The sequence below is a fragment of the Vombatus ursinus genome, unplaced genomic scaffold (assembly GCF_900497805.2).
Source record: "Vombatus ursinus unplaced genomic scaffold, bare-nosed wombat genome assembly UNPS02014179.1, whole genome shotgun sequence".
Taxonomy (NCBI): domain Eukaryota; kingdom Metazoa; phylum Chordata; class Mammalia; order Diprotodontia; family Vombatidae; genus Vombatus; species Vombatus ursinus.
In genome coordinates this window covers 1121681-1135811 of record NW_020953957.1, presented here as the reverse complement: position 1 = coordinate 1135811, position 14131 = coordinate 1121681, and the positions used below count along the sequence as shown (strand labels likewise).

At 39.5% G+C, this 14131-nt stretch overlaps 1 protein-coding gene across 3 annotated transcripts in view; it reads left to right on the top strand.

The window, feature by feature from the left end:
- Positions 1-14131, top strand: part of MAGI3 (membrane associated guanylate kinase, WW and PDZ domain containing 3) — a 227096-nt gene that overhangs the window by 188523 nt on the left and 24442 nt on the right. For all 3 annotated transcript variants that reach the window (XM_027860385.1, XM_027860384.1, XM_027860386.1), the window contains exon 16: positions 6081-6266. In XM_027860385.1, the coding sequence (XP_027716186.1) occupies positions 6081-6266 (186 nt within the window). The remainder of the gene's footprint in view (positions 1-6080; positions 6267-14131) is intronic.

Below are 14131 nucleotides of genomic sequence, written 5' to 3'. Positions count from 1 at the left end.
TGTCTCAGTCCTTTTTGCTTAGCATGCACATTTTTCTAACACCTCAGAGGTGTGGTGCTGCTCTTTCACTATGTACTTTCAATCTAGTTTTGTAAAGCTAATTCTTTAAAAGAGACATTTAAAATTATTGCAAAAGAGAGATCCTTTGCCTAAAAAGGAACATAAAAAGCACAGAAGACAGCTTGAGCAGTTAACTCCCAAATAGATTCAGGCCAGAGGTGAGTGAAACTCTTAAGAGCTCATTGGAACTTTAGAAGCCATCTTGTCCACATGCTTCATTTTAGGGACAGCTAGGTGGTGCAGTGGATAGAGCAATGGCCCTGGAGTCATGAGGAGCTGAGTTCAAATCTGGCCTCATATACTTACTAGCTATGTGACCTAGGGCAAGTCACTTGCCTCAAAAACCCCAATTCGCCTCCCCCCCCCAAAAAAAGAATGTAAATGCTTCGTTTTATAAATAAGGACACTGAGTGTCAGTTAAATAACTTGACCAAGACATATAGATAATAACAGAAGTAGGATTTGAGCTTGGCATCTTCATCAAATATAGTATTCTCTCCATTGTACTATGTGTGCTGCTTTATTTATATCCATGGTAAATGGTATATATGGTAAATGGTATATCTGGTAAATCTGTCTCCGAACTTAGGAGACCAGCCAAGCACAGTAAGACTGTCCTGCAAATTATCCATGTATCTTCTGGGACAAACCCAGGTCTCTGGATATTAATTTTTAAATTATTTCAAGTAAAGTAGTTGAAAAAATATTGACACTTTTCTTTAGACCTACAAATAGAAAGTAACAGAATTATAATGCAACATCTTGACTCCATTTTACGTTGCATAGTTGGGAAAAGCTAGTTGTGTTTCTGAAGAGTAGTTGATGAGACACTTCATTTTCCTAGGAAGGTAAGACCATGTTTTTGCTAAAGATAGGTTATACTTAATTGTAACAGATTCATATTTCTTGTGACTTTGGTGTGTATTTTTCTGAATTTATGACTAATTGATAATGTTTTTAAAAATTCTCCTAAATTCTGGCTTAAATTGTCTACTCCTTAAAATGTTAAATGTAATCATACATTTAAAAAAAAACAGCAAACACTCATTGCCTCTTTTTCCTCACCTCCTACTCTCTTCTGACCCCACTACTTTTCTGGAAAGTGTTTTCCTAGTGTTATCAATCACTGCTTAACTACTTAGCACAGGGGCTTTTTCTCTATCCACATTCTACTTAACCTCTCTGCAGGTTTTGGCACTGAAAGGTATTCCCTCCTCCTGATTACTTTCTCATCCCCTTGATTTCTATGACGCTGCTGTCTCTTGGTTCTCCTCCTGCCTGTCTAACCATTCGTTCTCAGTCTCCTTTGCCTTGTCATCATCTTTCCACCCACTAAGAGAGCGCATCTCCCAAGACCCTGTCTCTGCTACGTGTGGGATACTAGTGCCCTTGATCTTAATACTCCCTGTTGTGAGAGTTCTATTAAAACTGGTCATACCGTTGATCTTGCCATCACCTCCCAGTGTACCACTGGCATGTTCATGAAAACCAAAGTTCCTTTATCTGATCATAATTTTTTACCATTCCCTCCAATCTCTATATTTCTCAGTACTTTTCCAAGCCACCATTCTTGTGCTGGCTACACTCTCCTCCCTTCCCTCTGTCAACTCCTTGGTGAACCAGTTACATCTTATATTCAAGTCCTTTGCCCCCTTCTGTCACTAATTATGCCTTGCCAAATCCTAGCCTTGGATTACTTCCACCAACCTGCTGCCTTTGCTTCTATTCACGTCCTGTCAGATGGAACTAAAGAAAGTCTCAACACCGTCAGTCCAGCACGAATTTATGTTACATGATCTCCACTGGGCCCTCACTGCAGGAAGGCCATCCTTTTACACGATCTAATCAACTCACCATCCCTCTCACCACAACAGCCTTTCCAAACATTTTTCATCCCTCCTCAAACACCCAGTGGCACCTTCTCCCTCCACCACCCCAGCTGAGAACCTTGCCTCCTACTTTAATGAAATGATTGAGGCTGTTCACCAAGAACTCCCTCTTCTTCTCTACTTCTCATTTTAAGTCGCTTAGATGTGTTCCCCCACTCCCCCTATCTCACATGAAGAAGCATCCCTGCTTCTTGCCAAAACTAACCTTTCTCCATGCACCTTTGATCCCATCCCCTTCTGTCTTCTCTAGACAATGACCCACCCCATCATCTCACTAATCCTCAGTCTGTCGGCTGCTTCTCTGCTGCCTACAAACGTGTCCCTGGCTCCTCCTCTATCTTCAAAAAACCCTCCCTTGGATCTTACCAGCCCCAGTCTCTCCTCCCTTTCATGGCTAAAGTCTTGAGAAAGCCATCTACAATCAGTGCCTCCACTTCCAGTCCTATCACCCAGTTCTAAACTCTCTGCAGTCTGGCTGCCAAGTTACTAAGGATCTTTTAGTTTTCAAATCCAATGGCCTTTTCTCAGTCCTCGTCCTTCTTGACCTCTCTGCAGCCTTTGACACTGTCACCCATCCTCTTCCCCTGGATCCTATCTTCTCTCTTGGTTATCGTGGCACTGCTCTCCTGGTGCTCTTCCTACCTTTCTGACAGCTCCATCACAGTCTCCTTGGCAGACTCTTCAAACCTGCTAACTATGAGTGCCCCACAAGGACCTGCCCTTGGTCTTCTCATTTCCCTCTACTGTTTTACTTGGCAGCTCCCATTGGGTTCAATTATCATCTCTATGCAAGTGGTTCTCAGCTTTAGCTGTCCATCCCTAACCTCTCTCCTGACCTCCAGTCTTGCCTCATGAATTGCCTACTGGACATACTGAACTGACTGTTCAGATACAACATGTCTACAATCTCATTCTCTTTCCCCTCAATCCCTTCCAAATCTCTTTCAAACTACTACGGGTGAGGATACCACCATCCTTCCAGTGATCCAGGCTTAGAATCTTAGTGTCATTCTCAGATCCTCAATCACACACCCCAGATCCTTTCTGTTGCTAAATCTTGTCCCCTCTACCTTCACATCTTTTGTATCTATCCCCCTTTGCCCCCCCTCACTCAACTACTGCCCTGGTGTAGACCCTTATCATCCTATGTCTGGATTTTTAAAGTCGCCTCCTAATTGATGTCCCTGCCTCAGGTTTCTCCCCACTCTGGCCCATCCTCTAGGCAGCTTCCAGGTCTGATCCTATCTCCTCTCTTCAGTAAACTCCACTGGCTCCCTATTTACCTCAAGGCTCAAAGACAAGATCTTCTTTACAACCTAGTGCCTTCTTACCTTTCCAGTTTTCTTACATTCACTCTATTTCCCAAATCCTTCCCTTTCACTAATTCCCCAATACTTGGGATATACCACCTTCTCACCCCTACCTCTTAACTTGTCTGGCTTCCTTCGAGATTCAGCTCACATTCCACTTTCTGCAAGAGTCTCTTCCTTCCATCTTTGTTTGTTTGTTTGTTTTTGCTAGGCAATGGGGTTAAGTGACTTGCCCAGGGTCACATAGCTAGTAAGTGTCAAGTGTCTGAGGCCAGATTTGAACTCAGGTCCTCCTGCCTCCGGGGCCAGTGCACTATCTACTGTGCCATCTAGCTGCCCCTTCCTTCCATCTTTCTTGAGATGTCATTCCCCCTAGACTGACTTCCCCTTGTAGAATTTTAGGCTATGGGACCTGCCTATCCGTTTCAGAAACATTTGAAATCTGCCTTTGTGATTATATCTAGCTTTCTACTTCCTCTCTGTTATAAATTTTAACATTGACTGCACTCTCAGAAAGGTGTAAAATGATGGTAAGTGCTATATCGATGTTAGCTGCGATGCTATTGTTTATTATTAATGATTTGGAAACATTGTTAATAGTTTGACATTCTTTTTTGAAATGTGTTTGTTCATATTTTTTGACTTCTTATCCATTGGGAAATAGATTTTGAGGTGATAGATTTGCATTAGTTCCCTTTATATATTGGATATTAGACCCTTGTCTGAGATATTTGATGCAACATAGTTTCATTGGTTTTGTTAGTGTTAAAGATTTTCAAGTTTGTGTAATAGGAATTATCTATTTTCTCTCTGTAATCACTTCTGTCTCTTGTTTGGTTAAGAATTCTTCCCCTAGCCATAGTTATGAAGGGTACCTGATCTGGTTCTCCTCTGATTTTTTTTTAATAGTGTGACCTTTATAGTCAGGTCACCTGAGTATATCTTAATATATAGCACGATTCTGACTCCACCTCACTTACCTGTCCTGTTTTTACTTATTCTGTTTCTTTTGAATAAATTATACTCCTGGCAGAGCCACATACCTGTCATGGGTCTCAACTTGCCCATTCCTTTTTGGTACCTGTGCAGTCAACTTCGTCTCCTTGCCAAAGTTGCTCTAGTTCACCCTGCTCACTACCCAGCCTTCATGTATTTGTGTCTAGACATCTTAATTCTCCTGGATCCTGTCCCCCATGAATTTTTAGGTGACTCCTCTATTCTTCCTCCTGAATCATACCTAGTCCCCATGTTATCTTGACTGACAGATATATAGATATATATGTATATATGTATATCATACATATGTGTGTAATATGTATGTGTGTGTATACAGAGAGAGAGATTAATTAGATTTGTAAAACTCTTCAAATTCATTTTTTTTTTGGCTTTTTGGTAAGGCATTTGGGGTTAAGTGACTTGCCCAGTGTCACACAGCTAGTAGGTGTCAAGTGTCTGAGGCCAGATTTGAACTCAGATCCCCCTAACTCCAAGGCCAGAGCTCTGTCCACTGTACTACCTAGCTGCCCCTTGCAAATCCATTCTTACCAATCCTTGTTAGGTAGACTCTTTCCCTGCAGGAGTCTGTCATCTTCCACATCTGTTATTTACTTCCCAAATCTGCCTTTATCCTTTGAAGACCTTGCCATTGATTGGTAGCAGTGATAGAAACACCACCTATGTGAATCTTGAGTCTCTTGCCCAAGTCTTCATTATCACTGATAGCACTTTCTACATTACTTCTTGTCATGTTATTTGTGCTCACGTGAACCATCAAGAGTGGCTATTTGTGGTCTGATTTGATGAATCTTGAGAAGTTTTCCATATTGTGAATGTATGCCCCAGGAAGCCACTAGACATCACTGTTACTGTTATCAGGTTAACAGAGAGCACCACCACTATTTACCTCTCTTTCCGCTGACCCTTAGTGGATGATCTCTCACTGGAAGGAGCTTGTCAGTTCTCCTCATCATTCTTTGGAGAACAAGCATCGATTCCTTCCCTAGGTGGTTCACCCACCTTCTTTTCAGGAAGAGCCTCATCTGTTGGAGCGCGAAGTGTTTAGTACTGTGCCTTTTCCACTGCTTGTCTCCCAGTGTCCTATCTGCTAGTGTCTGTGGTCTCTGCCTTGGTAGGCATATGTGAACTGTTATCCTACCCCCCACTCCACCTTCAATTTAAGCTCTCTTCACTAGATGCACAAATCTTCTCCAAGCAACTGTATTCAGAATCTCAGATTTGGAAGGAACTTCAGAGGTCATTCAGTCCAACACTTACCTGACCAAGAATTCCTTGTACAAGATCTCCAACAAATGCCATTTACATGTCTATCTCCAGTGATAGAGTAGCAATGTAGGGAATTTTCTTTTGACAGTGTCTTTAATTCAGCTTTATGCTTTTTTCCCTCCAAGCATAGTTCAGTGGGAAGTGATTGAACACCAGAATTAATGTGTTTCCTAGTCGTTTTGCTTTCTATCCTTATTCCATCCTTGACCCTCTAAAGAACTACCTCTTTTATGGGCATCACAATTAATCTGAAAATCTTAGTTTTATATATTTATTTGCCTACTTTTCACTAGGCGTCTGGAATTCTAAATTACTGAATTGTGACTGTCAGGTAAATAAAACCAGCAAATTTCCTTGTAACCTACCTTTTGGTGCTGAATATTTGGTGCTGAGTATATGGGTTAGAAGGCCTACCTGTTCACTGTACCAGGATTTCTGATTAGTAGCCACCAATCAAAATTCTTTGTGGAATTAGATGCACCTTCAACAATTTACCAGATACTTCTGAAAGCTGAAATGCATTTTCTTGATTTCATAGTGATTCCTCATAAAATTGGACGTGTCATTGAAGGAAGTCCAGCTGATCGCTGTGGGAAACTGAAAGTGGGAGATCGGATCTCTGCAGTGAATGGGAAGTCCATCATTGAACTATCCCACGATAACATTGTACAGCTCATCAAAGATGCCGGTATCACTGTAACACTGACCGTCATTGCTGAAGACGGTAAGATGGATCAGCTAGGCAGCAGGCATTTACACAGTGCTTGTTATGTGCTATGCACTGTCATAAGCCCTAATAAGGGATACAAAGAAAGGCAAAAGCAGTCTCTGCCCATGAGGAGCTTACATTCTAATTGAGGAAACAACATGTAAATAGCTATAAACTTTATACAGAATAAATGGAAAGCTAGACTGATCATATGACGGCACAGCTTAAAAAAGGTACAGGCTTGCTGCCAGGAAATCCAGAATCACTGTGGTAACAGAGCAGTTTATAAAACCCTGGGTTCTCATTTTGCACCTTTCCTATATAATGAACTTAAAAGGCAGTTTATTATAACATTGTCAGCAGTAAAAATAACCCACCTAGTAATTAACAGCCATATATATTTATGGTGGAACATAGATGCAAGTTGGGAGGAAAAAGGTTGATTGACAATGCTTTTTAAAAATCTAAATCTACATACTAGAATGAGAGGGAATCCTCTAAATAGATCTAAGGAGGTCACTTGGTATTAAGCTATTCATGTTAGGTGCATTAGATAGCTTCTTTTTTATAGGACAGAAGGCTACATCCAGAACAATTACTTTATAAGGCAGGAAAATCCAAGATACTTGGAGATAGGTTATGTTTTATGCCTAATCATTGACTAAGACCCAGGGATGCTTTAAAAAAAAAAAGAAAAGAAAAAGAAAGGATATGTTTAAAGCATAAAACATATCCTACCTTCCTTGCCACCCTACCTTTCATTAACATAATTTATAATTAGGAACAATTCTGAATCCTCTTTAGACCACATTCTTTATTTGCAAGTAGCAAGATTTCATGGCTCGCATTTCATCTCTGCTAAGCTTCTAAAGTCAATAGGAGAACCTAAAAGAAAAGCGGAGAGGGATGGAGGGATCAGATTTCAGCATTAAGAGACCTGAACTACTAGGAAAGGAAATTCTCAACTCATTTTCTGGAGGCTACAGTCCTTTCTTTTTTTCCTTTGAAATATAGTTAGTCTTGTCAAGTCTTGTCAGTTTTTCCTTTTAAGATATTCTTTGAATAGGCCTTCCTCTTTGTTCCTGGTACCACCACCATTATCCAGATCCCTATTTCTGTACACCCAGACCATCTTGATAGTCTTCTCACTCATCTCTCTGATTCTGATTGGTTCCTAACTCCAAGATATCCTACACACTGTTTAATCTTCCTCAGACACATTTTTTAATTGTCTCACTTTCGTATTCAGAAACTTCTCACGATCTTTAAGCTGAATTCCAAGCTCCTGATTGTCCATACAGTATCTTCTCCAGTATAGCCCCAACCACCTTTCCAGTTTTCGCTGTCATTACTTAGTTAGTAACCATCCACTCTTAGTTTCTTCCCCTTCTCTAAATATGCTGTAAATATTGACACCTCCATGCCTTTGCTCATGCTATTTATGCCACCTTAAGTGACCGCCTCCTCCATAAAACCTTCACTGACCACTACAGCCCACGTGATCTCCTTCCCTTAATCTCCTGTCACACTTACTGTCTGTATCACTCATTTGGAATTTACCATCAGCTGTCTTATATTGTTATATTTTTTGTGTGTATATTCTTTCTACTCAGCTGGATTGTTAGCTACTTGAGAGCAGTAATCATATTATATATTCTTTTGTATTCATAAACACCTTTATCCTGCCAACCTCTGACTTGACTAGATAGAACTGAATCAAAAAGTCATTCAAGGTAGAAGCACTATGCTGAGCGGAGGCACTGGGCCAAGAAACAAAAAGATATTTGGAGAACAGCATTTAGACTAATTTGGCTGAAGTACAGGATATATAAAAGGGAATAGTGGATGGTAAAGTTGGAAAGGTAGGTGGGTATCACTTAAATCATACTAGGTCTCAAATGCCAGTATAACTCCTTATATATAAGTCCCTTACTAAGTGAGATAAAAAGGAAGGAGTGATCAATAATATCACATGTTTCTGTGAGGTCAAGAAAGAGGAGTACAATAGAAGACCACTGGGTTTTTGCTATGAAGGTTGTTGGTGACCTTTGAGACAATAGTTTTAGGGAAAAGAGAAAGCCACATTTCATGAGTTTCAGGAATGGGTAGAAAAGCAGTGGGGGCAGACAGTCTCCCAAAGTTGTTTTTAGTAAAGGGACAAAGGGGTTAGCTAGAACTGGTTACAAGTTTGAGGGGAGATGATTTATGGGGTTCAGGAGTAATAAACATATTTGCAGACACAGAAGAAAGGACCAAGAGAGAGGAAAGAATTAAAGGTGAACAACAAAGGTGGAGACTAGTTACCATTAGGCTTCTGTGACAGGCAGGAGATAATGGAATCAAGGACATGAGGGGAAGGAGTTAGATTTGGATGGAAAAGATAGTTTTTCTTCAGTGACAGCAAGGGAAAAAAAATGGGTGAAGTTTTGAGTTAGAAAAGCAGTAAGTTGAGAGATCTCCTCTCAGACCTTAATGTTTTCCGGTATTCTTATTTCTTCCTTAAGGTCTGTAGGAGAGGTGTCAAACATACAGCCCAAAGGTGCAGTCCAAAACACTCCTGAGTGTGGCCCAGACTGATTGAAATGTAATTGGGAAATATTTAACAAAATAAGTAAAAAGACAATAAAACATAGCTAATATTGCATTTTAAACTAAGTCAGCATATACCTCACAGAGTCCTAAATATATGAATTAGCAGCCCTCATTTCTAGACACAGCTGGTCTATAGTATGCTTCTGTGATAACTATGTTGTTTTTATTTCTGCATTTTTTATCATCACCCAAATATTTACCACCATGATTGCCTACCTCTGGTTCCTGGACTTCCTTACATGAATATATATATTTTTAAAAAACTTAATTTAACTTATCTCCACTTAACAAGAATCTATTTTCTCTCCCACTCACCCATCCCCATTGATAAAAAGGAAAAACAAAACATTTGTAACAAATATAGTCAAGCAAAACAAATTCCCACACTGGCCATGTCCAAAAGATATATCCCAATCTGTATCCTGAATCCATGACCTCTCTCTCAGGAGGTGGGTAGCATGCTGCATCATCATTCCTCTGAAAATCATGGTTGGTCATTGTATTGATCAGAGTTCTTAGGTCATTCAAAGGTGTTTATCTTTACAGTGTTTTTGCTATTGTATAAACTGTTCTCTTGGTTCTGCACACTTCGTTCTGCATTAGTTTATATATGTCTTCTCTGTTTTACCCTGAAACTACCGCTTTCATCATTTCTTACAACACAATAGTATTACATTACATCCATATATCATAATTTGTTCAGCCATTCCCCAGTTTCTGGGTACCCCCTTAGTTTCCCATTCTTTGCCGCCACAACAAGGACTGCTTTAAATATTTTCATACATGTGGATCTTTGTCCTTTTTATCAAATCTCTTTGGGGTATAGACATAGTGGTATTGCTGGATATGCATGGTTTAGGAAATTTGAAGACATAAGACATAGTTTCAAATTGCTTTCCAGGATAGCTAGACCAAATTCACAGCTCTACCAACAGTGTATTAATAATATGTCTGTCTTCCCACAGCTCCTCCAAAATTTATTTTCCTCTTTTTTTTTTTCAACTTTTCCATTCTGATGGATGTAAAGCAGAACCTCAGAGTTACTTTAATTTTCATTTCTTTAATTCTTAGTGATTTGGAGCATTTTTTCATATGATTGTTGAGAGTTTGGATTTTTTCCTTAGAAAACTTCCTCTTCATATCCTTTGACCTTTTACCAATTGGGGAAGGGCTCTTAATCTTACAAATTAGTTCCTTGTGTATCTTGAAAATGAGACCCTTTTTAAGTGAAATGTTGCAGAGATTTTTCCCAGTTACCTACTATCTTTTTATAATTTTAGCTATATTAGTTTTGTTTGTTCAAAAACATTTTAAATTTTATGTAATCCAAATTTTCTTTTCTCTTCTGTGATACTCTCTCTTCTTTGATCATGAATTCTTCCCCTACCCATAAATTCAAGGGGTAATTTCCTTGCTCCTCTAATTTGCCTATGAGGTCACTCTTTTTGTTTGCCGTGTATGCATTTCGAGTATATTTTCTCAGTGTGTGCTATTCTACCTCGACCTCTTTTTACCCATCCTGTTCCTTTGGAATAAGATCAATGCTTCCAGAACCATATTCCAGTCACCTATTAGATCAAATTTCCTTCTTCCAGTTAAAATGTCTAGTTGTTCTTGTTTGTTACCCATAGTTTGCCCGTTTGTATTTAGATGCCTAAGGTTTCAGGTTTTATTGCCGACTCCTTTCTTGAGTTTTGTTGTCTGTTGGCTTTTGGACGTGGCTCTTGCTGTTGTTCCACCCTTGCAGTTTTGCTTTGTGATCTCTGTGGATGTGCACGGGCAATTTGCTCCTTCCCTCTTCCTTTTCAATTTAAAGCCCTTTTGATTCATATTAGTCTTTATTACATATGCTCTTTCCCTGGCCCACAGTCCATCATTTCTGTATGTTATCTATGGTCCAGAAACCCAGATCCCATTCTCAGATACCATTGTCCTCATCACATACTGTCGTTTAAATTGCCTAAGCATGGTATGTGATGGTAAGAGCACTTGTCTAGGGGCCAAAAGACCCAGGCTCTCGTTCTCATCTCTGAGGTGCCTGTGAGCATTCAAGTTGTATGGTTTTATGTATGACTGATGAATATAGAGCAGTATTTTCTATTTATAAAACCCATTGTTTTTCATGATGACTTCTAACTTTTTGTCAAATCTAATTTTGGTGCAAATGATGGTCATATCTCAAAATAAGCCATGTCTGAATGGTCCTATAGTAGAGCTACAGTTTGGGGTTTCATTAATCACTTTCCAGTCTCATTTTAGTTTAACTGTACCAACAGTACTTTTCTTTAGTACAGAAAAACAGAGAATGAAACAGAGAGTATGAAAAATCAAGTTCTTTTTGAAGTAGCTACTCTTCTAAATTCTTTACTATTTGAAGGATTTTCTGGTAAACCTAAAAGAAAATGGCCCTGGTTTTCACATAATGGAATGAATACTTCATTTAAAGAAATATAACAATCTTAAAAACTGAATAAATTTCAGAAATTATTTGAAATGATTGAACAGCTAAAAGTAGAAGGAATATTTAAGTCAGAGAACTTCATTTAAAATAATCACCAGGTTGGGGTACATTTGCTTAGCACTAATACTGGAGATTATATGGAGGGGTTGGGAAAGGTGTTAAAGAAAGGAAGGCTTGAAATTGTCCTACCGATTTCTCCAGCCTCCATGCAATTATTGATTATGTGCCTACCTCTCCAGCCAAGCCTGATGAAACCAAAAGCACTCCTGATTGTCTCGGAACAGGAAGTATAACATGCCTATAAATAGCCTCCACTCCATCTTGCATTGATGGGCTTTGCCCTGTCCACTTCTTTTTGCCTTGGCAGGCATTTCTCTATACTTATACACATGAGTTTAAATTTGTGTTGGGATACACAAATGACAAGAAAGGATGCTTACAATTGACAAACTTACCATCTTCAGTGAAAAGAGGGAGTCGGGTTAGTGGTGGGCCATCGGGAGGAGGCTGACCAGCAGGTGTCCCCAGGAATCCCCAAACATTATCTTGTTGGCTACTGGCCACCATAACTCATGGGCTGAGCTAGTTTAGAAGATACCTTTCAGCTTCTGTGATGACTCCAGCACAAGTTGAGTATCAGTTTTCCAGGTTATGTAAAAAAAGTTCAAATTACCTGGAGTTAGAATACCTGGCTTCTAGTTGCAGCCTTGTCCCTTCTAAGCTTTGTGGCCATGGGCAAATTATTTAACCCATCTGAGCCTTAGTTTCCTCATCTGTTAAATGGGGATAATAATACTTGAATTACCAAGATTTTGTGAGGAAAATGCTTTGTAAACTATGAAGCACTTATATAAATGTGAGCTTCTGTTTTCATTAACAGAGGTTTGTTTTTCATCTCATAGCCCATGTAAAATTCTTAAAGTTTGTGAGCAAGTATTGTGGGAATACATGTAGTGCTTATAGCCATACTTTGGCTTCCTTCTTGCACATCTTATCATTCTTGTATGTTATTGTTCTTCTTCCTCCCTCATCTCTCTCTTTCCCTCTCTCCCTTTCTCTATCCTTCTCCCCTCTCTTTCTCTGTCTTCCTCTATTTTCTCCCTCTCTGTCCTCCCTCCCTTTCTCCTGCTTTTCTCTCCTCTCTCCCTTTCTCCTCTTCCCCTTGCTTTCTCTGTGTTTCTCTCCACTTCCTCTTCCTTTCCCCTGTCTCTCCCTCCCCTTCCTTACCTAGTATGTTATATAAATGTTAATTGTTGCTTGACATGCTCCTGTCCCCAATCTTCATCTCTCTTCCTTCATTCACCTCTCCCTTTCCCCATACACATCCCTCCACATGCATTGAAATACGGATCTCTGAAAAATATTACGACTTTATGCTTTCTTTTATTAGGCCAAAAACATGACTGAAAAGACTGTGGCTTGACTTGGCTTAAATCAAGCCAAAATACATAATACATAATACATAATAATGCCTACGTTATTGAAGTTTTAGCATCATCTGTAGAATTTGATACTTAGATATAACCACTGTAATCTTTCAGTCCTTGACCGTATTTCTGTCAGCTCCATTTTATTCCATGTGTCAGAGGTTTCTCTTGCATAGTAACAGGTTGTTTTCAGCTAAAGCCTGGCCTCTAAGTGACCATTTTAGCATTTAAGCTCCATGTTTCAAAATATAGGGTTTAAGTAAAATTGGCATATTAGTTTCTAACACTTAATAATAATTTTGGATGCTGTCTACATCTCTCTTTTTGGATTAAGTCACTTGACTTAATACTTATTCTGAGTACTTACTCAGAAGTTAGAGGTTTAAAAACATAAATACATGCACTGTATAAAGACTGACTGCTCCTATAGCTTCTACTGTTTGGCAAAGTTTTAATTACTGCATTGTGTAAATCTGCTTAAATATTAGTGTGCTTTGTACACGTTGCTTGTTGCTAGAAGGTTTTTGAAGTGACATGTCAGAGATGTGCCTTGGGAAGGCTAACCTGCACTTCTGCGAGATGGGTGAGTGACCAGCTATAGCTAAGCCCAGCTTCCCTTCCTCATCACAGAACAACCTGAAATAGGCCAAATACAGAGCCAACACAATAACAAAGAGAAAAGGAAGCCCTCATAAGAAAAATGCAGGCAAACTCTCAAATACATGAACAGACTAAGCAAAGTCCCGAAGCCCCAGTAACGTCCAAAAAGGTCTGTTCTAATGCTTTATCATGCTTGGAGGTGACCTTGGGTTCTCAAAGGCTGTGACAGTGGAGCACAAGTCTGACAGATTCTTTCTTGATAAAAAAGCTTCAAGGGTGATCCTGGCAACATTCTGTCTGCCTTCCTGGAATTAGCCCACTTAAATATAGGTATTCACAGGGTTGGCAACTTCACGGTGAATTATTTGACCATAACACCATGTAAAACAGATGATTTCAAAATGGCCTTTGTGTAGCCCCTTCCACATGTGCATTTATGGTGGGAGAGTCCTGAAAAAGGAGACAGAATGTGCTAAGAATTACACTTTTAAGAATATCTCTAAACATTATGAACATTCATTATTGGAATTCTAAATATGAGAGCTCCTTGTCCAGTGTCCAGAAGTGAATGTGCTACTGAAGGAACTAAATCATAACCAAAAAAACATTGTCACTATAAATGGATCCAGAAGACGAGAAGTTGCAATTAGTTGCAATTAAATAGGAAGGTGGCACACAGGCTCTCCCTGCAGAGAAAAGTAGAAGAACTGGCAGAATTGGTTTTATCTTACATTTAAAAGCAAAAACAAACTCTGTGTGTGTGTGTGTGTGTGTGTGTGTGTGTGTGTGTGTGTGTGTGT